Genomic DNA, 22,522 nt, shown 5'->3' on the forward strand with positions numbered 1-22,522 from the left:
TAAAGCACACACACAGTTCAACTGAATGATGCATGTTTTTTTCAACAATGCTGATGAACCGAATGTACGAAGGAATCTGTTAAAATTGCCACAGCATTAACAATGACCTTGAAATAAGCGCAAGGTTTATCTGATAATCGACATCTGGCACGTTTTCTCTCAGAAACATCATTCGCTGATGGAGAGGAAAAGTTAAATAGCTACTATAGCATTTTATTCTGTGAATATGAGATAAAGAATTTTCACACTGAAAGAGAATTGTTGTCGCTGTTATAGACGTGCCAGGCTTTATCTGCAGCTATAAACTGAGATAAAAGCAGAATGAACTGATGAAACGTTAAGAAAAAAATCCCACAATAATTGAATAAAATGTATAGATGATGCACTGCTAATTGACATATAATTTATTACAGTACAGAAACTATAAAGTATATTTTATATCTTATTCTGTGGAGAAAATTTAAATAATTGCTAATTAAATGTAGTATATAAAACAATCATAAAATTGCCATTAGGAAATAAATACTGATTACAAATTATTGATTATTGTCCAGCAGTGTATTTTTGTCACGTTTATGAACTTTCTGTTTCCTTTTTTGGTCACCTTCCTCCTAGTTTTGGTTAATTGATTCTTCCCACCTGTTTCCAGTTCCCTCATCACCGCCTGATTGTTTAAATACCCGTTCTGTTGAGTTCTCCCTCGTCCGTGATTGTTTGAATGTAGATGTTGATGTAAATGTATTGTAGATGTTTAAATGTGTCAATGCTGAATGTAACCTATAGTATTTTGTCTGTATTCTCCTACGTCCTCAGTAAACTCCTCATTTATTCCAGATCATCCTCTTGCACTTTGTTTTACGTTTAGCACTACCTTAGTTTAACAATTTTATTTCTTACAGCTAATTAAAAGTAATAAAAAAGAAGTTAATTCCTTGCAAAAAAAAAAAAATTTTTGAATTATAATTATGATAATATATACTGTACATACATAAAATGATTGTATTTGACATTTCTGTCACTTCTGATATGAAATTATGCCCCTAATGTTAGCCTATGCATAATACTCTTAAAGCTCTTTTTTTTTTAAATCTTGGCTTACATACATTTTTACACATGCCATGTCACGCCATATCATAATTAAACTAGCATCTAACAATGGACAATAGTTTTTTGTTGTTGTTGTTTTTTTTTTACCTATGGTTCTCTAACCATAAAATATTGCTATAATTTGCGCCCTGATTAAGCATTTAAAGAATTTATGGGAAGCATTTAAATAATGCACTTAAAGAATGCAGAATCGAATCAAAGATTTCAATATAATAATGATATAAGACTTTACTTAGATTGATCAGTGTCTAATGTAATCAATGATACTTTTCAACCACCATCTCTGAAACTTTCCAGGTGTATAATCTATATCTCTGCATGAATTGATCAGAAATTATCCCTGATTAGCAGAAGAATGTATTCCATTTCTGTTTAGTCCCTGAAATGCTCTAGATCAGCAGCCGATACTCCCAGCACAGGGAGAAAATTAATATCATTAAATGAGCAGGAGTCCGCTGCATATTGAGGGAATAATTCTATGTGCAGCATGACTTACTGTTGAGGCTGCAAATTGGCATAAATGACCACACTGAAGAACTGTTTATGTTTATAAAACATGGCATGCAATCTCTCACAGTACTTCACTTTAATACCCTTTGTTACAGCCAGATAAGACAGTAGAACACTGTGGATTGGTTTATTGAGGTCAGTATTAGGAATGTAGGGGATATATAAATACACGAGAGGCACCTCTGATAGTTTTAAGGCAGTTTTATCTGCCAATACATCTGTCATAAACATTTAACGGTGGCAGGCATGTGTGATGTGTGGCTGTGAATCAGATCCAGGAACTTTGAGCTGCTCTGAGGAGAAACACCTTTAGAATGGTTTTCTACAGTTGTGGTGTGATCATGCAAGGCGGTGCCTCTCTATTTCTTATCTAATAGGGATCTTGAAATTTTTCATACTATGCAATACCTTTTGGTGTCCTAACCATATACAGTAGATATAACTCAATGTTTAAATAAGAAAATCATATGTGTTTTCTTTTATCACAATATCACAAACAAGTAAATAAAAAAAACATGTTTTTGAGAAATATTGTTTTGAGTTTTCATATATCTTAAATTTTAAATAAACTGAAAAAATACCTTAAAACTATTTTCACTGCTGGTAAATTTCACAAAAACAGCAAGACATTGAATTAAACATGAAAATGCTAAACAGAAAGACTGAAATAGTATTTTCTTATAAAACATACTTCAATAATCTTTGTTTTACTTACAACTTAGAATTTTTTTTTCTTTTACAGAGTATTAGCATTTAATGCGTTTAATTTAACTTGATCAAAGTTATGCAAAGTGTTCCTGTAGCTCAATTTGTAGAGCACTGCATTATCAAGTGCAAGGTTGTGGGTTCGATTCCCCGAGAACACTTGATAGGTAAAAATTGATAGCCTGAATGCACTGTAAGTTGCTTTGGATAAAAGTGTCAGCTAACTGCAAAAGTTCTATTTTAATTTATATTTAACTTTTTCATGCAACATTTAAAAATATCATAATTAAATAATGTAATGTCAAAAATTGGCTGATGGCGCAGGCGCCACCTCGACATCACTACATCACCTACTCTAATTCTTGCGACCGCGCCATCTGCTCCTCAGATTCCCTTCTGGAAAAATCTTGTCGGCAGCGAGAGAAGCTTGTCAGCAAACGCAGCATCTCGTTTCCTATTCAGCAAACATGGGTTACACGAGTAATCCGAGACATTGTATTTCATATATTCACTTAACACTGAATAGCTATGATGTAAAAGAAAGAATATACCACACCCGCTAAATGCTGCCATATCTGGCCCAATGCAAAATACACCAGGGTAACCTAAAATGGCTGGTTCAAGCGGAAGAATCTGAGAACCAAACCTTTATTGGAAGGATTTGCACCATTGGCTAGAGAGGTCCACATAGGTTGAAGCCTCTTGTTCTCAACAGAAGCAAGAGGAGGAGGGCAGAAGGAGTGAAGTATAACCACCGGGGAATGAAATGACGTGGACAAGACCTTGGGGACATAGCCGGGTCTGGTCCATAGGAATACCTTAACAAGGCCTGGAGCAATGCATGACTCGCTAACAGAGAGAGCCTGCAAATCTCATATGTTTGATAGAATCCAGCATCAACAGGAACGTCACCTTAAGGATCAGAATTTATTCAGGAGCTGACACCGAAGGTTCAAACGGCAACTCAAATAAGCGCTCCAGAACATGTAGGACTTTCCGATGAGAGCCGAAGTGGTCCTAAAAAGCTTAGTTGGGAGGGGAGCACAGGACTTCCATGAGGGGGCTGTAGACAGTGACAAGGCTGTGGCCAGCATGTCCTCAATCCCCAGAATAGGGGCATAACCCTGCTCTACTAAACCAACTTTGGTGGAGTTGGTGAAGTCAGGGACCGCCACGCTAGTAAGTAAGCAGAGAAAGACTGTTTCCAAAATCTGGAGATTTTGTGATGCAGATCACTGAAAAACGGCAGCTTTCTTCATGCAGGACAAGAATTAGGGCTGCTCAAAAAGCACTTGTGAAGCTTAGAGGAATGGGACTTACATGGTTCATTCAGCCTACCACTCAGTATTAAGCTTTTTGGTAACACGCGTTAACACGTCTACTAGCTCAGTATAGGCCACTGAAGGCTGCACCTCCTGGTCGCTAGGTGGAAGAATGTGGATTGAAGCGAGGCCAGTTTGCTCAAACTCTATTGCCTTGAGCTCCACATCCGAACCCCAGGCCTCGGATTCACGAAGGGTCTCAGCAGCCTCCTGAGCAGTAAAATTATAAAATATATAATATATAATTGGAGGCTGTGAGACCCCAGACTTAAGTAAGGTAATACAATATTGTGATGGCCTGGATTTAAACCACATATATATATATATATATATATATATATATATATTAGGGGTGTAACGGTTCACAAAATTCACGGTTCGGTTCGATACGATACACTGATGTCATGGTTCGGTTCGGTTCGGTACGTTTTAGATACAGCAAAATGTAAAAACATCTCAACTTTTCAGAATGCCGCAAGCGCACCGCGGGTCATGTGACAAGAACTAAACAATCAGCTTCATCCTTTCCCATAACAACATTGAAAGCTCAGCCAAGATGAAGGAACAGCTAAACATAGTTGTATATGGATTGCAATTTTGGGTGCACCTTGGATTCCCTGTAAGCTATAATGGTGATGACAGAATGAATGGTAAATAGTAAGGTCTCATATCCGCGGCTATAATGTAAATGTACCAATCGCCGCGGTGATGTCTTTTGCCCTGTTTGAGTCAGTTGGAAATGTCTGCCTAAATGCCGCGGGGTATTGTTGCGTGTATGTTTATCCTTTTTTTTCGTCTTTTCCCAGATATACTGACACACTAAGGTGATGTCGGCGTAAATGAGTTGACATGTTTCAAGTATTCCCGCTGGTGTTTTTTTTTTTTGTATTCCCGCTGGTGTGTAGCAGATGCGACATACCTTTGTTTTTTTTATCCACCACTCTCTTGCCATCACCATTATAGCATACAGGGAATCCAAAGTGCACCCAAACACCAGACCTGTTGGTTATTGGACGATCTTCTATTTCTGGTCTGTTAAACGCACTGGCCACCGCGTACCGTGCATGAGTGAGCGAGTGCCTGACTGAGTAACCTAAAATAAACATATAAGTTGGTGTTTTTTTCTTCTTCGGGGGTGTCAGGGGCGTTGCCTGTTATGTCGTTTGGGTTATTGGGCTACCTTGTTGAACGCATATCATTATATTTCGCTTTTTATATATATATATATATATATATATATATATATATATATATATATATATATATATATAATTAATTCGTTCAACGAACCGTAAACGTACCGAACGGTTCAATACGAATACGCGTATCGTTATACCCCTAATATATATATATATATATATATATATATATATATATATATATATATATATATATATATTCATCTTTGCAGTTGATCAAATAAAATAAAATAGAATTGACATAGGAAAATGTGATGTCTTGATCGGTGTGATTTTTGTCTAATAGAATCCTTTTTCATTAACAAAAATTTATCCATGGCTCTAAATGTAGTTAAAGCTGCAGTCGGTAACTTTTGACGCTCTAGCGGTTAATAAACAGAACTGCTTGCGTCTTGTGGAAGAACATCGTAGCCAGAACTACTTCTCTCTGTTTATGTCTATGAAGAATCACAAAGGTACTGGGTTACTCCGCCGCAGTACCCCCGAAGCAATCTAAAATAGTCTGAATATAAACACTTATTATAGGTGTACCCTAGTGATTCAGGACAAGCTAAAAACACGGTTTGGAAAATGGATTCGAAAATGGTGTAATCGCTTTTTATATATATTTTTCTACATTTTGAACACAAACAAAGTTACGGACCGCAGCTCTGATTGGTTATTTTTTACTGGGAGCTATGTATTTTCTGCAAATAGCAATAGGACCACTGGGAGGAGCCAGAGGAGCTTGATTTTTTTTCACAGATTACCTGTCTCATATTCTACTGTCAGGACATAATGACAGGTTTAACAAATATGTAAAAAATATATTTTTACAAAAGTTACCTACTGCAGCTTTAAATGTATTGTTCATTCCAAATTTGTTGTTGTTCCTGTTGTTGTGAAAATGTGTATAGTTTTGTTTCCCCTTGTTTTGTTTCATGGTGCTGGCCACCCCCTATAAATTCAGTGTATCTTTTGTCTAGTGAGGTTGTTATTTATTGTATCCTGGTAAAGGTGGTGTGGAATGTTGTCCTCTGTTAGTTTGAGAGGATCATGCCCAGTTATGTCCTTTGTGAATCATCTGCGATGTAATCCATATGGAATACCATTTTTGGTATTTATCCTCTCTAATGAGGTTTGATCACTTTTATCTTGCGTAAACAAGAATGAATAAACCTATCACAATTGAAGACCACTTTGCTCCCTGTTTTGTGGCTATGGACACATTTTTTTGTTGTGATCTGCTCAGGCTCATGATGGATCTTTCACAAGTATGTATACTGCATTACATTACAGAACAGTTGAAGCTTTTTAGAATACAAATTTTAAATACAAATTTTATCTCACTTCTCATTAGTATTTTAGTATCTGTCTGATGCAATGTAAAAAATTTCTGAGCTATTAAAATGACTTTGGGGTGTCCTAAGCCACAAACAAAACACTTAACTTTAGCAACACTTACACTTTATATCAGTCTAGTAAGTAGTAAAAGTTCGTCTGCACACACAAGTGTTTTTGGTCTCCATTAATAGCATTATGTTCTCTGGAGAGATGTCTCTCAGGTCACGTACACACAATGGCACTAGACCACTAAGACACAATCACAGGGTAGATTGAATGAATTGAGCACTTCTCATTTTTAAGAATGACGACATTGTGATTCAGAGAAAGAGATAACTTTTCTTATCTCTAATGGCAGAGCCACGCTAGATTAGACCATCAGGGAATACATTTTATCGAAAAAAGATGGTTGTAAAGTTTTAAGGTGTAAACTGTGTGAGGTTTTTTTAATAGAACAAGATTTTGCAAGGATGCAGAATTTCATATTTATAAAACTAATGCCAAAGTCACTATACCAGACAAGAATTTGAAATGTAGAGGTGCATGGTGTTTTATTTAAGAATGACTGTTCAAACTGGTAGTGGCTAGATCAGATACTTACTGCACAGCATGTGTGAGACTTTAGCAATGGATTATTTGCCATTGACTATGTTTTTATGAGGGTGGTCCATATCTGTATTCGAATTTGGATGTACAGTAAAGCAGTAGAATAACAATTAATTATTCATTAGAATTAGTCATTTGAAATGTTTTATTACATCTTTAATTCATTTGTTAAAACCAGCTTTAAATGTTGGCTTGACAAATCCTTCTTTGAATGTTTTGGAGGGAAAAGTTAAAAAAGCCTGCAAGGCCTTAAGCCGGGCTCAGACTATAAGAGTTTTAAAATCATAACCAATCGAAACCAAATCTGGTTGTAGCACACACATATTTAGAATCTTTGCAGATGTTTTCCCCCTAAAATTTTAAACATGCACACACTACAATATTTGGAAATCATGACACATCACACATGACAAGATATTCTCAAGATCATGTCGAAGGGGGTGCCTCACGGATTTCATGCAGCAGATCATCATTGCCATTTCAACAACTGTTTATATATGTTACCTAGCATGCTTAGCAGCTTTCTACACTCCTTATGGTTGTAGAATGCTTTCGACACATTATACAGACAGTCGTGCTATTGCAAAACTTCCACAAGCAGTATCCTCCATCTCCACTATCCAGCTGGCCCGTACAGCTGCTTGTTTTGAGGGGTACGCATTGGCTACTGTGATATTACTGAAGTAATCATAGTCGTCATCATTCCGATTTAAAATTCTAAATATCAAACATGTTTGATATGATCAGGGAGGCCCCGATTTGTGTGCAAGCAGATTAGGAGGTTCAAGTTTCGATCTGTTAATGCTTCACATTGCAGACAAAAAAAAAAAAGACAAAATGTAAAAAAAAAAAAAAAGAGAGAAAAAAAGATAAAACACTAGGTCAAATTGTTTAGACAGATATTTTGCCATTGATTATGTTCTAATTAAGGCAGCCAATATCTACGTTTTAATTTTGAATTTAAATAAGTATATGAAAGAATAATTGTAACAATAAAACTTTCGTAATCATCGGGAAGAAGGAGGCAGGAACCGACGGACAATCAACTGAAACTTTAATAATCAAAAGTAAACACAAAACAGCGCAACAGCCCCTCGCGGACGACTTTTGCGCACAAATAAAAAGCAAACACAAAATAAAGTCCAGGCCTGGTCCTCTCTCCTCGCTCTTGTTTTATATCCTTCCATCTCCTCCGTGGGACTCGAGACCAGCCTCGCTCTAATTCCCACGTCTCTCGGCCCTGCCCCACTCGTCACAATAATTGAACTGAAATGTAATTTAATTTATGCATTTGGCAGATGCTTTTTATCCAAAGCAACTTACAGTGCTTTCAGGCTATCAATTTTTACCCATCATGTATTCCCGGGGAATCGAACCCCCAACATTGCGTTTGATAAGGCAATGCTCTACCAACTGAGCTACAGGAACACTATGAAAGTGTATCAAATCTACAATCAAAATGTAGAAATTAAAATGCCTTGACAAATCTTTGGTTTGAAAAATTGTTTAAAACTTTACAGAAATAACAATCAGTGGATAGAGAGATTTTAGCAATGTATAGTCATTGATTACATTTTTATGAGGGCACACTGTATCTGTAAATTAAAATTTGAATGTAAATAAGTATAATCAAAATTAAATTTTAAATGTAGTCATTTTTACTGTTTTTCTATTTAGAATTGAATTATTATTTGTCATTTCTAAGTAAAAAGCTAAATTTATTGACTTTTTGTAATTTGACAGACTTTAGTAATGGATGTTTCACTATTGATATGTTTGTTAATTGGTAACACCTATTATTTGCTTATTAGCATGCATATTACTAGATTGTTAGCCATGTATTAGTGCTAATTAAAAAAAATATTAATGCCTTATTCTACATGACCTTATTCTACATCCCTAATCCAACCTAATACCTAAAAATAACAACTACCTTACTAACAATTAATAAGCAGCAAATTAAAAATTTATTGAGAGAAATGTCGTAGTTAATAGTTAACAAGTGTTACTTATTCTAAAGTGTTACCTTATGTTTTTATGAGGGCACACCATTTAAATAAGCATAATTAAAATTAGTTGAATTTTGAATTGTTACTGTATTTTTCTTTTTTTCTTTTTTTTTTGAGTGGAGTTAGTACTTTAAATGTTGGCTTGACAAAGCCTTGTTCTGAAAAAAATGTGTCAAAAGCCTTGAGAGTTGAATCTTTATAGGCCTTATGGACAGAAATAACAATATATGGATAGAAACTTTTGTCCATACTTTTGGCTTTGTTATTAATATATTTTAGAGGTTAATGTAAGTTGTAAGTTAACGTAATTTCTCTGGACATTGCATTCACTCGAGCTTGCGTATTCAATTGAATCCATTATATAACTTGGCCTTGGAGTAATAAGATGCCGTCTTCCCTGTTCAGACTGGCCATACATCTCTGTCTCTGTAGCACAGATAAAAGCAGTTGACGACAGCCGCCCTATCACTCACATGACTGAGGTGGCCTCTTTGTGATATCGCACTTCATCACGCAGAGTAAAACTGAGGATGATGTGAGAAAGAATGCATTGATGTTCCATGCAGCTGTTTTCATCTGTGGCTTCAGGCAGTGTTTCATTTTGCTTTCAGTGTGATCATATCAATCTTATAGCATACAAATCATTGAGACTTCAAGCACCATAGTAGGAATAATAATATCTAAATATTCTGTGCTGACACAAGACATTGTTGATTTCACTGTTGTAGGGGAAAGACTCTAGGGCTGCAGATAAGACCGTTGCCATGGTCCTGAAGGAGATACCCAATAAGGCGTCCTCCGAAGGCAAGCCCCTCCTCACGATGACAAACAAGGTGGGCTACTACTGCAGCTATGGCTAGAGTGAAACAGCACATCCGTTCTTGCTGCATGGTGATGATAACTAATGGAAAAACCTGTCTAACCTCCAAATTTTAGCCTAACGAAAATTTTAATCACAGTGGGTCTCTGCCATCACAAATTTCTAACAGCACAACAGCTAACACAGGCTTTTTTATTTCATTCAGGGTTACTCTGTGGGGTAGAAAACAGAAATAGAATGGGGACAATAGAAATGAGCATGTCAGATCAACACATAGGACACACATGGATTTAAATCTTAGCTTTATGTTAAGTTATGTTGCATGATCTGTTGCCACGATCACAAAATATATCACATATTCAAGCTTTAAAAATATCAAAACTCTTTAACACATGCTTTTAAATTGTAATATACCTCATAAGAAGTTCAGTTTGATATATTTAATATTGCTTTACATATATTTTATTTATAAATTCACAGTATGACTGCTATATCAGTTTTTATTTTTCATATTTTCTGATTTGATATTTTTTTTAAGTTAAAGGTTAAATAATTTGTGTTTTTTTTCTTCCTATTTTTAAATGTTTATTGTTTAAATTATTTTTTAGGTTTAGTTTTAGTTATTTAGTTATTTATTAAAGTAATTTAAAATAAAAAGGAAATTAGAAATACTGTCTTGGCAATGATAAATATTTCTGTGTGTGTATGTGTTTGTGTGTGTGTGTTTGTATATACATACATACATATATAATTTAAGTCAACGTTTATTTTATTTAGTAACAAACATTGTTTTGTGGTTTTAGTTTTAGTTAACCCTGGGTATCAATCCACATTTGATATTTAGTTCAGTCTATTTTTACATTTAGATTAACATTGCCATCATCAACACTCAATAAATCACAATCACAATAATCTTAAAATATTTAGTATTTTTCATTTGTAATTTATCAGACAAATTAGCATGGAATTGTCTAATTGTCATTTTTACATGCATCAAACTGTTGATGTTGATGTTTGAGCAAAACAAATTTTATGGAACTTTTCTTTTTCTTGGTTGATATCTGTCTAGGAAATCCTAATGTCACAGCTTTAGAGTTCATCTTGTCATTGCCTGTGTGGTCTGTAGTTTGTTATGTGTTTTAATCTTTATAGTTGTGTTTATATGTGTACATATAGCACTATTATCTGCGTAGTTTATGTCTGTGTGCTGTATTGATGCAAGACAGATTGTGAACTCAGTAATAATTGCATTACATTAAGCTTTTGAAGCGCTCAACTGGTGTCCACCCTTCCTTCACCAGTCACTAAATGACACATGATTCAAATATGCCTTTGCAAAGCATGTAGAGGTTAGTTTTGTAATCAGTCAACAATCAATAGACTGGTGACCTGAAGCCAACTGCTTTGCCCATAATAGCGTAAAGGTTAGTTCATTTTCAAATCAGGTGAGATCGAACGTGGCATGTGAAGCACAGCATCATTCCTCTGTGTAATGTCTTGTCAATACTGATGCCAGTGTTATCAAATCAATATTGTCCTATTTACAACAATGTGGAACCTATAACTGTAGTCTTGTAAAACAAGTAAAGGCCCAAACAATATGTTAGTTTCACTGGTGAAGTTTATTTGGGTGTCACTCAGTTATATTAGGGTATTTATAGATATTAGGATATTTATAAAAAAGCCTGAATAATGTTCTTTTGAGAAATGACTGCTTCTTAGTCTCTGTGTCCCTAAACAATTTAATACTGTGGATATTTAATCATCTGCTGTCACTTCAAGTAAATTGCTGAACTTAACGGATGAACTCTTTATCTGAAGAGAAAGATTTTATAATTAGCTGGGAATTCACTGCGTGAATGACATATAAGAAGCAGGTTTTTTAACTTGCTAGAAGTGTTCTTATTTGTATACTTCTAATTGTTTTTAAGTATTTTATTAGTTTGTGTTGTGTAAACACTTGGTTCAAATATCTTATCAATTATGCTAATTTTACTGACCTCACACACAAGACAAAATAGAACAGGCTTTTACAGCTAACTGTACCTCTGAACATTTCTTCATAAATAATGCAGTTGTGTATGTTCATGCTGTTTTTTTATAACACTAATAGTTGCCTCACATGAGCTTATACCTCCCTCCTTAAATCTCCCCCTTAAGGCTAAACTGGTTCCAGGTTCCCTTGACAACAATATATTTGAGTTGCCACCAGGAGCTAAACCCACATGACACAATTAGTGGAAGTTTTCCATGACATAATTCAGGATTTGCCCTCCGGCTCAAACACAAAGACAAAAATGAGGAGGTACAAAATGCTTGCGTTGTGATAAAGCGTAGCTGAGAACAACTGAAAAAAAAAATTCCTTTTCATATAGATAAAGGACTTCCTGAGTTGTTCATCACCATTATTTTTTTCATACATATGCAAGTAGGTTTACTCTGATTTACAATTACTGTACAACTCTCTGTGTCTTGAAAGGGTAATCAGCATTCACATGTGGTTACTATAAATACCTGAAGATGGGACATCAGAAGCACAGTGAATCTCAGAATAGTACATTATGCACTACATGAATAATCAAATCCTAATTAAATGCAAACTATGTGACCTTGATGTTCAAGTCTTGGCTGAATATAATGTGCCGATATTCATTGTTTGAATTGAATGACTATATTTAACACTGTCAATGTATTATTTTTACTTAACAATGCTTTTATGTTGTATTTTCTGAGGGACAATTGTGTATGCATGGTTCCATTCAAATTATGAGGAACAGATTGCAGAGAAACTATGCACACTCATTTTCAATTGGGATTCGTCTTTAAATTAAAGCAGAAATACTTAAATGTTCTCAATATTGTAAGAAGGTGTAAACTGAATTATAAATATATAAAAACACACACCCAATGAGATAAAGGCACCATGCTTCTATTGTGGATTATCATTATACCAGTAGGTGGCGACAACCTTTATGAACCACTGAATCAGTAATTCAACCGATTCCTTCAAAACACTGATTCATTCAGAAATGAAACACCACTATCGGCGTTGCTCTGAGGTGTAGCTGTTTATTTTGCAATCATCTTTGACTTTGTTTGAAATATATACAGGTGTAAGTGAGTAAAAATAAAAATTAAAACTATTTTTATAGAAAAAAAATTCTCAGCTAACTTTTCACAAAAACAATTTGTTTCCTAATGTGTAAAACTTTTTCAATTAGCACCAAACAGAATGCACCTTTGACAGAAGACACGCCAAATGTGTTTGCTTCTCTTAGACAGAACAGCCAGATAAATCCTCTAGCCTGCCACTGAAATAATCATACTGAGTTAATTAAAAAAAAAAAAAAAAAAATGTTGTGCAACGTGACTGCAGTTATCTGCTCAAATTACAAGAATGAGTTTTGTCCCCTTAATAATTCCTATTAATGTCAGCAACCCTAAAGTGAAAAACAGTTTTAAACTGAATACAGGGGAATCTAATTAAATAGAAGAGCCCAAAATAATGGTCCTTGTTCTGCTGGCATTCACAAATTAGGAAGTTATGCTTTTATAATAAGACTTACTGTATATAGATGCAAATCCAGCTCACCCACGGTAATAAAACATCCGGACGGAAGATGCTGTTACATCACCCAGCCTGACACTTCAAATGCTTAATAAGACTATATTTCTGCAAAGGTTTTTTATTTATTTTTTTATTTTATTTTTTTTTTTAAGAAAGATGCTAGGCAAAGACGACAGTTGGAAGACAGAGTACCATCATTTTCTTGACTTCCATCAAAAATGTGCAAGGTGTTGTAACAGCAGGAGTTCATCTTGGGTAAGATCAGACATTCCAGCCAATGAAGGAATAAATCTCCCTGACACCAGCAGAGCCAGTGTTGTCTGTGCAACCCAATTACGACTGCTGGGTCAGCATTCTGGCACAGACTCTCACAACACCAATGTTCTCCCAAGTGCTCTGGCCAACATACACTGCTCGTGTTATTCATGAATATTCAGTATTTATTTCAAAGCTTCTGTCAAGCTACTGTACGAGGAGATCACAAACCATTGTACAGTTTGAAGGTAGAATATAAATCAGAAAAATGTCAAGCACAACTAGTTTCTCCTTAGAGAAGTATAATCCATTTTTTCATTAATGATTTTTTTTTTTCTTTTCTGTGTCCATCTCAAAATTAATTCCAGATGGAGTTTTGTCTCTGGTCTTATTTAAGCCCCGGACAAATTAAAAAGACATTCAAGGTGAAATACAGCAGCCCCCAATTAAGCTAGTCTTGATAAGGTCAGAGCTTTTTTATCAATTTGCTTTAAATGATAAACATGCAATAGTTTGTAATTTAAGCAGTTGTTGTTAAGGCCATATGTAGGATATATGAATGTGACATGAAGCATTCTGATGACATAAGTATCTTAGCACTATTTGCAAGAAACAAATGTCAGCAACATGCAAACCAGGGGTGTTTAGCTTTCACCCAGACAGGGTCACAGAGGAGATTCTCCTCACCCAGGGGAATTATTAAAAATAGCCTCAAAGCATTAAGTACAGGTGACTTTGAAAGCAGCATATTTATATTTTCTTAAGTACAGTTGTGTAGAATAAATAAAATTATGGGCAATTTAACATAACAATACAACAATTTCATGTCTACAGCCTAATTTTTTAACTGTAAGATAGTCAAAATTTTGAGTCAGTAAAATTTATTATTTTATTCAGCAAGGCTGAATTTGATGTAAAGTGACAGTATTTAAAATGCAAATAGCCTATATATATATATATATATATATATATATATATATATATATATATATATATATATATATATATATATAAGATATATACAGATTTGACATAAAAAAAAATTATATTTGAAAATATATTACAATATTACATTATAATTTTACTAGCCCCAAACTTTCAAATGGTAGTGTACTTTTGCAAGCTAATTAGCAAACACATGGAATATAAAAATTATTTGCAAATTCAGGTAGCCACTTATTCACTCATAAGCAAGTGTTAGCTTGTTAGCTAGCTGCCTTCCAGTCACATAAGGAAATCTTTTTTCCAAGAGGGTGAAGATAAATGTTTGCCTCAACTGGTGTGATCAGCCTTTGTGTCTTAAATGATGTGAACAAAGAAGATTATCAAATCCAATTAAATGACTAGCCTGTTTCTCAGGTCACTATAGTAATCTCCCTCTTTAGACATGGATTTATCAATAACATTTTACTACAGCACAGAAACATTTAACTAGAAATAAATCCTGAAAGATTCTGATGCAAATCCTGTTTAGACACGAATACGCTAGCATTCATTTTAGTAGGTGCAATATGTAGGAAGAAATCAATTAATTTAACCACACTGAGGACACTGATTAAACATCAAGGAGCCCCTTAATGTTGCAAATGTATGTCTCTCTTCTGACTAAAGGATTAAGTTTTCAAAAGAGAGGTATTTATGGCTGAAAATGCAGATTTGCTGTAGCCATGCACTGCCCACAAAAGTGCTCGCCTCTGATGAGACTGTGGCATGGATGAATGAACACTACAGATGAACAACCAGATGATGATTGATGTGTTTTCTTCCATTCTGTTAGACACAGGGCCACCTCTATGCCAGTCGTTTAAGAGAACATACACAGATTGTGTCACATAGTAGGCCTACACATACAGTAGTATATATTAAGACAGCCTCACTCCTTGTCATAATTACATTCATACACAATTACTATATTCGCTGATATGGAAAAACAAGCAGGCCACATGCTATTTCTGATTTTACTGGTCTGCTTTCCTTCAGTTTAGTGAGAATGGGAGGGAGAAACATCCTCAGGTTAGAGACGTTTGCAAGAGGGGGGCATGGTGTGAATTGTCGTCTCAATCCTGTAAATAGGCAGCAAGGTGGTGACTATCAGCGTCCTAATAACACGCAGAGATGCTCCTGGCACAGTGGAGGCTGGCTGCAGCTAAAACAATAGGAGAACAGAAGTGCATTAATGTAGATCTCATCACACTCTTCTGTTTGATTTCTTCAGCAGGTGAGTGAGCAACAAGAGAGCCGTCCCTTGCTGAGCCCTTCCATCGATGATTTCCTCTGCGAGACCAAGTGTGATGAAGCTGCCCGCCCAGTAACCTCCAACACAGCAGGTACAGTACCACAGATAGTGACCTTCCCATGCTTCCTCAGCAATTCTGCTCCTGCATCTGCTTCAGATCAATTTGTGCTTTTATACTACCATTCAAAAGTTTTTATTTTTAATTAATATTAATTAATACTTTTATTTTGCAAGTATGAATTGAATTAATAAGTGCTATTCTGTTCTTTCTGTTCATCAAAGAATCCTGAAATAAATGTATCATGGTTTCCACAGGAAAAAAGGATTAATCAGCACCACTATTTTCAACTGTGTTACTAATAATAATTTTTTCTTGAGCACGGAAGTAGGATGTTAGAATGATTTCTGAAGACTGGAGAAATGATTGAAGAAAATTCAGCTTTGACATCACACATATAAAATACATTTTAAAATGTTTTTAAATAGAAACAGTTGTTTTGTAACAATATTTCATAATATTACTGTTTTACTGTATTTTTAATTAAAAAATGTGGGTTAGCATAAGAGATTTGTTTCAAAAGCACTTTAGATATCTTACCAACACAAACCTTTGAATGATAGTAAGGAGAAAAAAAGATTTTGTTGTCCAATCATTTTCAGCTATTGCCCAGCATGCACTCCTGTTCAAAAATGAATAGGACAAATTGTAATATTCCATGGAAACTACACATGGCCCAGCTTTATAATACTGTTTTTGTGCATTATTTAAACTAAAAAAAGCACAATTTATGATACCATTGTTGTTTGATTTTTATTACTGATTGAATAACAAATATATGTACTTGTATGACTGAAAATAACTGATGGCATTACCAAGATGGCTGCTGAGTTGAATAACTTTAAAGGGAACTTATTAAAAGGGGCTTATTTATTAACCTAAATAGGTGATTTTTTTTTATTCAGTCAAGACATTTACTTAACATAATTAGCAAAGTAAGACATGTTTCTGGATCAACATTACTGTCCAAAAATACAAACTTAAGCCAATCCCTGCCCCTAAACCTAACCCTACCCATAATATATTACTAAAATCAGTGGGAAATGATGGCTGATTAACAAGAGTGTAGAAGCACTAACCCTGATTTTAAGCCTAAAACAGATATTTCTTGAAAAGTAATATCTCTATTCTGATTGGTTGATTGGAATGTTGTTCCAACAAGGATGTGGATCCAGGAACATGTTTGTACTTGGTGAAATCACACGCACCTTAAAAAGGCATGCACACTGTTGCCTTCACAAATTTTAGCAAAATTCAACAATAAACTAAGGGCACTGTTCTGATAAATGTGTAGTAATTTTGAGTACACATTAACATTGCAAATATCAATATTGTCTGCTATCACCAAATATTGCTTATTGTTAAATTTCTACCTAATTAATTCCTCACAGATGCCATCTGCAGTATATATATATATATCTTCACCACTAGTTAGCAGAGCAGACAGACACATTACTAAATGAGGAAGTATATGGCCTCTTACTACATGACAGCTGTATTACGTGAAATTCACACCGAGAAGCGTATTAATTTGACTTACACCCTCACTTGTCTGAACCACAAAGCAATTAAGACAACCACTCCTACTCTCTGTAGAGTATCTTGTTTACTTTCTGATTGTGGAAAAGCATATTCTGTTTACCAACAGATTATGATTGGAGGATCTTTCGATTGCTCTCTCTAAAGCAGCAATCTGTTAATTACTGTGCCTTTGAGCGTATTGAGGTTCAGAAATCACCAGCCAGAACTTTCTGCAATCAAAATGTCACAAAGTACTTACTTTAGAGTGTGAAAGATTTTCAGTCTGTCAAACAAATAGTAAAAGTGTCAGTTATTGATCTGTGTGTATTGGAGTATGCCTGATTTGAAATGTGAAGCCAGAGTCAATTGCCAAGTTAACACTGCGCTGAAATGTTGCATTGAAAATATATTTTTTGTACCACTGTAAATAATTGTTGCCATGTTTATTAATATGATTGTATTAATATGAGTATGCTTAATTAGACTAAATTCTTAAGCTAAAATGAATGATTAAAAGAACACAAGCAATTGAGCTGATTATATAAAAAAAAAAGTATATTCAGGTCTTTAATGTGAAGTCCTGTAATCTTTAGAAGAATCACCTCTGAGTTCAATTATTATTCTCTGGTAGATTCTCCTGAGTGAGATTTTGATCCATTTTTCATTTTAGTAATAAAAAAAATCATGACTTGCTTTGGCTACTGAATCTTCAGACTATCATTTTATCAAGGTGTCAGGACAGATTATGAGATTCAAAGCAAGACGTACGTTTAACAACATACATTTTGTTTTTTGTTTAGTTTTTTTATCTTAGGCATATACAAACAGAGTACAAATTGGGAAAGTAATTGATTTCAATAATAATAATCTTAATAAGCCAACAGTGTGTAAGATCATGTAAACACCTAAATCTAAATATATTTTTAGTCTTTATACCAATTTCAGTACCACATTTACCAAATCTGCTTATTTTGACATCAAAACCAGAGAAAAGTGGATGCTTTCAAAATGTCATGTTAACATAGCATTATTCTGTTTGTCATGTCTTTATAATGAGTTTTTGATTAATGAATATACCTATATATAGTGATATTTTTATAATGAGATTTTTTGACAGTTTAGTCAACAACATGACATTTAATTTTGTCCTGTCTGTTAATTTATAAAAAAAAAAAACATGTCTTAAAGGTGGAAGAAAAATATATTATTATTTATTATTAAATATATATAAAAGTTTTTCAAAACCATATGAAACCAACATGAATGCAAAGGGTGGATTTCTGAGATCTTGGCACATGAGTTTAAAAAAAAAACTTAAACTTGTCTTTATCGTAGACACTCATATGCAATTGACCCATTTATTAGTGTTTTATTGTACATGTGAAGGCAATCATTGTGAAACTTCTTGATTATATTGATTTATTGAAGATATCAAAGTCTTGAGAGGTATTTGGTGTCCAGACTGGTCTTTGTGTGGTCGGCAGAGACAAAAGCATGTGGTGGTAACCTGGTTTCAGCTCTGATGTTTGTGCCAGATTTCGGAAGGTGTTCTGTCCAGCCCTCAAGGCTTGGATCATGCATCCTCAATGTTGGCATCTATATCCAATACTGACCTGCATGGATATTTTGTCTACCACCTGGTTATGAAGAAGCCAGAAAGGTAGCAGGAAGGGGGTAGAAGCTGGGGGTAGAAGCATCTGTTCTTAATGTTAATGTAAGGTGGGGGTGTTAACCATTTAAATGTTTTATGCTTTGATCTCACTTAATCAGAAATGCTGACTACATACTCTCTGAATATTGAAGGAACACATATTTCTTAAAACTTCATCATCTGCAGCCGAACACTGTGTTCTGTACAGGGTGTTCTTGATGAAGTGTGTGTGTGTGTGTGTATACATTATATCAAACGCTCTTTGTTCTCTTGGAGAGGAACATGAAACATCAAAGATTATTTGACACTGGCCCCTGAGCTGTCAGAACTGCCTGCTGTCTTTTATTGCTGTGACCACGCAGGTAGATGAGTGCCCAGAGCAATAACTATGCCAGGATGTGTTTTTATATGTTTTTCTTTCCTTTAAACTATGGGCTTTTGGTTGATGTGCTAATTCAAAACTGTGCAAAAACTTGCTAGCTAATATCAATTTATTCCCAGTATTTTACAAATGTTAATGTTTTAATCTGTTGACATATAATGGGATGGATAAGAGATGAGAGGATTTTGGGGGCTTTCACACTAACATAGGGGTCTCCTGGTCTCGTGCAGCCAGACCTTCAGACTGATGGCTTAAGGTCTGGAATTCATGGCACCTTTCTGCTCTGAAAACAGTCGTAAAACAGTCGTACTAAATGATGAAAGTGAACCACTGTTGATGACATATGAATTTCTGTTTTCGCACTCAAAGGCGTTCAAAACAGAGAGAATTTATATTTATATTTATATCTCATATCCACTCAGCTTCAAAAGAAATTGATGCCACTCTGCCATAAACAAAATATGGTTTGAAACCAAAATTCACAGTGACCACAATCCAGTTGGGACAGGGGGAGAGGGGATAAATCAAACTCGTTTTTAGAGCAGGCAATCAAACAAGGTGTGAAAGCTGTATATTCCATCCCGCTATTTACAGTCATTGAACAAATGGCACCTAGGAGTTTCTTGACAATGAGGTACAATGTTGATTTCCAGAACCTTCACCCTCTCCGTTCCTCGGTGGTGAAACGACCTTCACTCAATATGCTGAGACCAAAATTTTTATATTTAATTTTTGATCTAGCTTGTTTAGTGATCTATACTCTCAGAAATAAACGTACAAAAGCTGTCACTGGAGCATTACATTTTCAAAAGGTACATGTTTGTGCATAAAGGGTCCATTTTTGTACCTTAAAGCTGCAGTAGGTAACTTTTGTAAAAATATATTTTTTACATATTTGTTAAACCTGTCATTATGTCCTGACAGTAGAATATGAGACAGATAATCTGTGAAAAAAATCAAGCTCTTCTGGCTCCTCCCAGTGGTCCTATTGCTATTTGCAGAAAATACATCGCTCCCGGTAAAAAATAACCAATCAGAGCTGCGGTCCGTAACTTTGTTTGTGTTCAAAATGTAGAAAAATGTATATAATAAGCGAGTACACCATTAATCCATTTTCCAAACCATGTTTTTAGCTTGTCCTGAATCACTAGGGTGCACCTATAATAAGTGTTTATATTTGGACTATTTTAGATTGCTTCGGGGGTACCGCGGCGGAGTAACCCAGTACCTTTGTGATTCTTCATAGACATAAACAGAGAGAAGTAGTTCCGGCTACGATGTTCTTCCGCAAGATGCAAGCAGTTCTGTTTATTAACCGCTAGAGCGTCAAAAGTTACCTTCCGCAGCTTTAAAGGTACATATTGGTACTTTAAGTGTACATATTAGAACCTAATAGGAACAAAAGTGTACCTTTTGAAAAGGTACCACCCCAGTGACAGTTTTTGTACCTTTATTTCTGAGAGTGTAGCTATTTAAAACTTGGCATTGGCCAGCGGATGCATCCCACACTTTCAGAACCACTGAACTTTCTGGAGCAAGAAGACAAATACAAGTGGATGATATTTATTTTCATTTTGCTTCCTATGTCCAGTACTGTCCTGCTCTCTGGACCTGCTAGATCTGAGTGAGCCTGGAGAGAAAAGACAAAGCAAAGACAGGAAGAGTCCTCTTTCTTCTAAGGGCACTCCGTACAGGAAGAAGGCCAATGAAACAGAGCTGATCCAAGTGGATGTTGATCCAAGTATAACCTGTTCCTGCACACCAGAAAAGATTTCATCTGACTCAGGTATTAAGTGTCAGACAAACTATAGGGCCGTTATGCTAAGAAGCAATCTTGCAAATCACATTTACGTCATTACCTGAACAGGTTCAATAACAGACAGTAATTTTTCAATGAAAATGATATTACGGACATGATGTTATGTGGTTGCCCTCTTTAATATGTGCTTACTGCAAATTCCTCAAACTGTGGTGTTGCTTGTGATTTATTTGGGATGCAGTATGATAATATATCTCTGTCAAACAACATGGCCTCATTTCATTTACAGTAGCAGTTCCATCTTCTTTGGAAAAATGGGAAGAACTCAACCCACACCTGGAGCGAAATAGTAGCAGAAAGTGGAAACTGGAGAGAAGATGCTCATCAAAAAATTCCGGTGAATTTGTGTGGTAAGTCGCTGCTCTAAAAAACAAAAACAAACAAAGAACTAGTATGAAAACACAGTTTCTGGATATCCGAAAGATATGAATACCTTTGTTTTTTCACATCAATTTCTTATGATATAACCCCAGGTCTATGGATTGCAAGACTCAGCTAGACACTACCCCCAGGAACTCCCTAGAGGTCAATAATAAAGTAGAGCTGGAAGCCGTGCCAGCAACTCAAGTAAGTGCAGTGCTAAGCAACACTCATCACTATTTTTATGAATCCTGATCATCTGTGCACATTTGTCAGTGGCTTTCACATGTTATTTCCCACTTGTCCCACTCGTTTTATTATATCACTTTAAATCCATCCACTTGAACTGTGAATGTTTTTTTAGCCACTCAATACATTGTGGAACATTGTGTGCTAACGTCTAGAATTCTTTATTTTCAGCTCAACAGGCTATATGTTAGTGGAAGACATGTAAGCTTCTCTGTGCACTCTTTGTATGAATTGCAGAATGGTCTATGCATTTGCACCATGGCAACAGCATCACCACCAAATTCAATACAAAAAAAGACCAAACATTTTGGAGAAATTAATGGCAACTAATGAACTGATGTGACATCCTCACGGCAGGTCACAGTTTGCAAAGGATTTTCAATTTATCGTGGTGCTACGGGGTACAAATGTTACACGCTTCTTACCTCAGTGAAGCATGCAGGTCTGTTGTATTGCTGTCTGTCATGATTAGATAATTCTCAAATTAATTATTGACCAGTCAGTGGTCAATGTAAACCCAAGGTTGCTATTGGAAAAGCATAAATTCAATTACCCCAGATAAATTGTCCAACAGTGGGTGCCTCTAACATCTTTTATTTGCTCATCAGGTTTATAGTCAGCTCCCCAAAAATCTATCAAAATAACTTAGTGGTGATGAGGTTTTTTTAAATGATTTTGTCTCATATACTCACCAAGTCTACATTTCTTTGATCAAAAATACAATAAAAACGGTAATATTGTGAAATATTATTGCAATTAAAAAAAAAAACTTTTTTAATATATTTTAAAATGTAATTTATTTTTGTGATGGCAAAGCAAAAT

The 22,522-nt window shown here is 35.1% G+C and overlaps 1 protein-coding gene across 4 annotated transcripts in view; it reads left to right on the forward strand.

The window, feature by feature from the left end:
- The first annotated feature begins 9,304 nt into the window (after positions 1 to 9,304).
- LOC113050589 (PEX5-related protein-like) overlaps positions 9,305 to 22,522 on the forward strand; it is a 35,554-nt gene continuing 22,336 nt past the window's right edge. The window contains exons 1-6 of one of the 4 annotated variants that reach the window (XM_026213720.1): positions 9,305 to 9,614; positions 15,640 to 15,751; positions 20,864 to 21,058; positions 21,324 to 21,441; positions 21,565 to 21,658; positions 21,872 to 21,901. In XM_026213720.1, coding sequence (XP_026069505.1) covers positions 9,546 to 9,614; positions 15,640 to 15,751; positions 20,864 to 21,058; positions 21,324 to 21,441; positions 21,565 to 21,658; positions 21,872 to 21,901 — 618 coding nt within the window. In that variant the 5' untranslated portion in view covers positions 9,305 to 9,545. Of the gene's footprint in view, positions 9,615 to 15,639; positions 15,752 to 20,863; positions 21,059 to 21,320; positions 21,442 to 21,564; positions 21,659 to 21,871; positions 21,902 to 22,522 lie in introns of all 4 variants that reach the window. The other 3 variants (XM_026213718.1, XM_026213717.1, XM_026213721.1) reach the window with 3 other exon arrangements.

This window comes from Carassius auratus, chromosome 31 (assembly GCF_003368295.1).
Source record: "Carassius auratus strain Wakin chromosome 31, ASM336829v1, whole genome shotgun sequence".
Classification (NCBI taxonomy): Eukaryota; Metazoa; Chordata; class Actinopteri; order Cypriniformes; family Cyprinidae; genus Carassius; species Carassius auratus.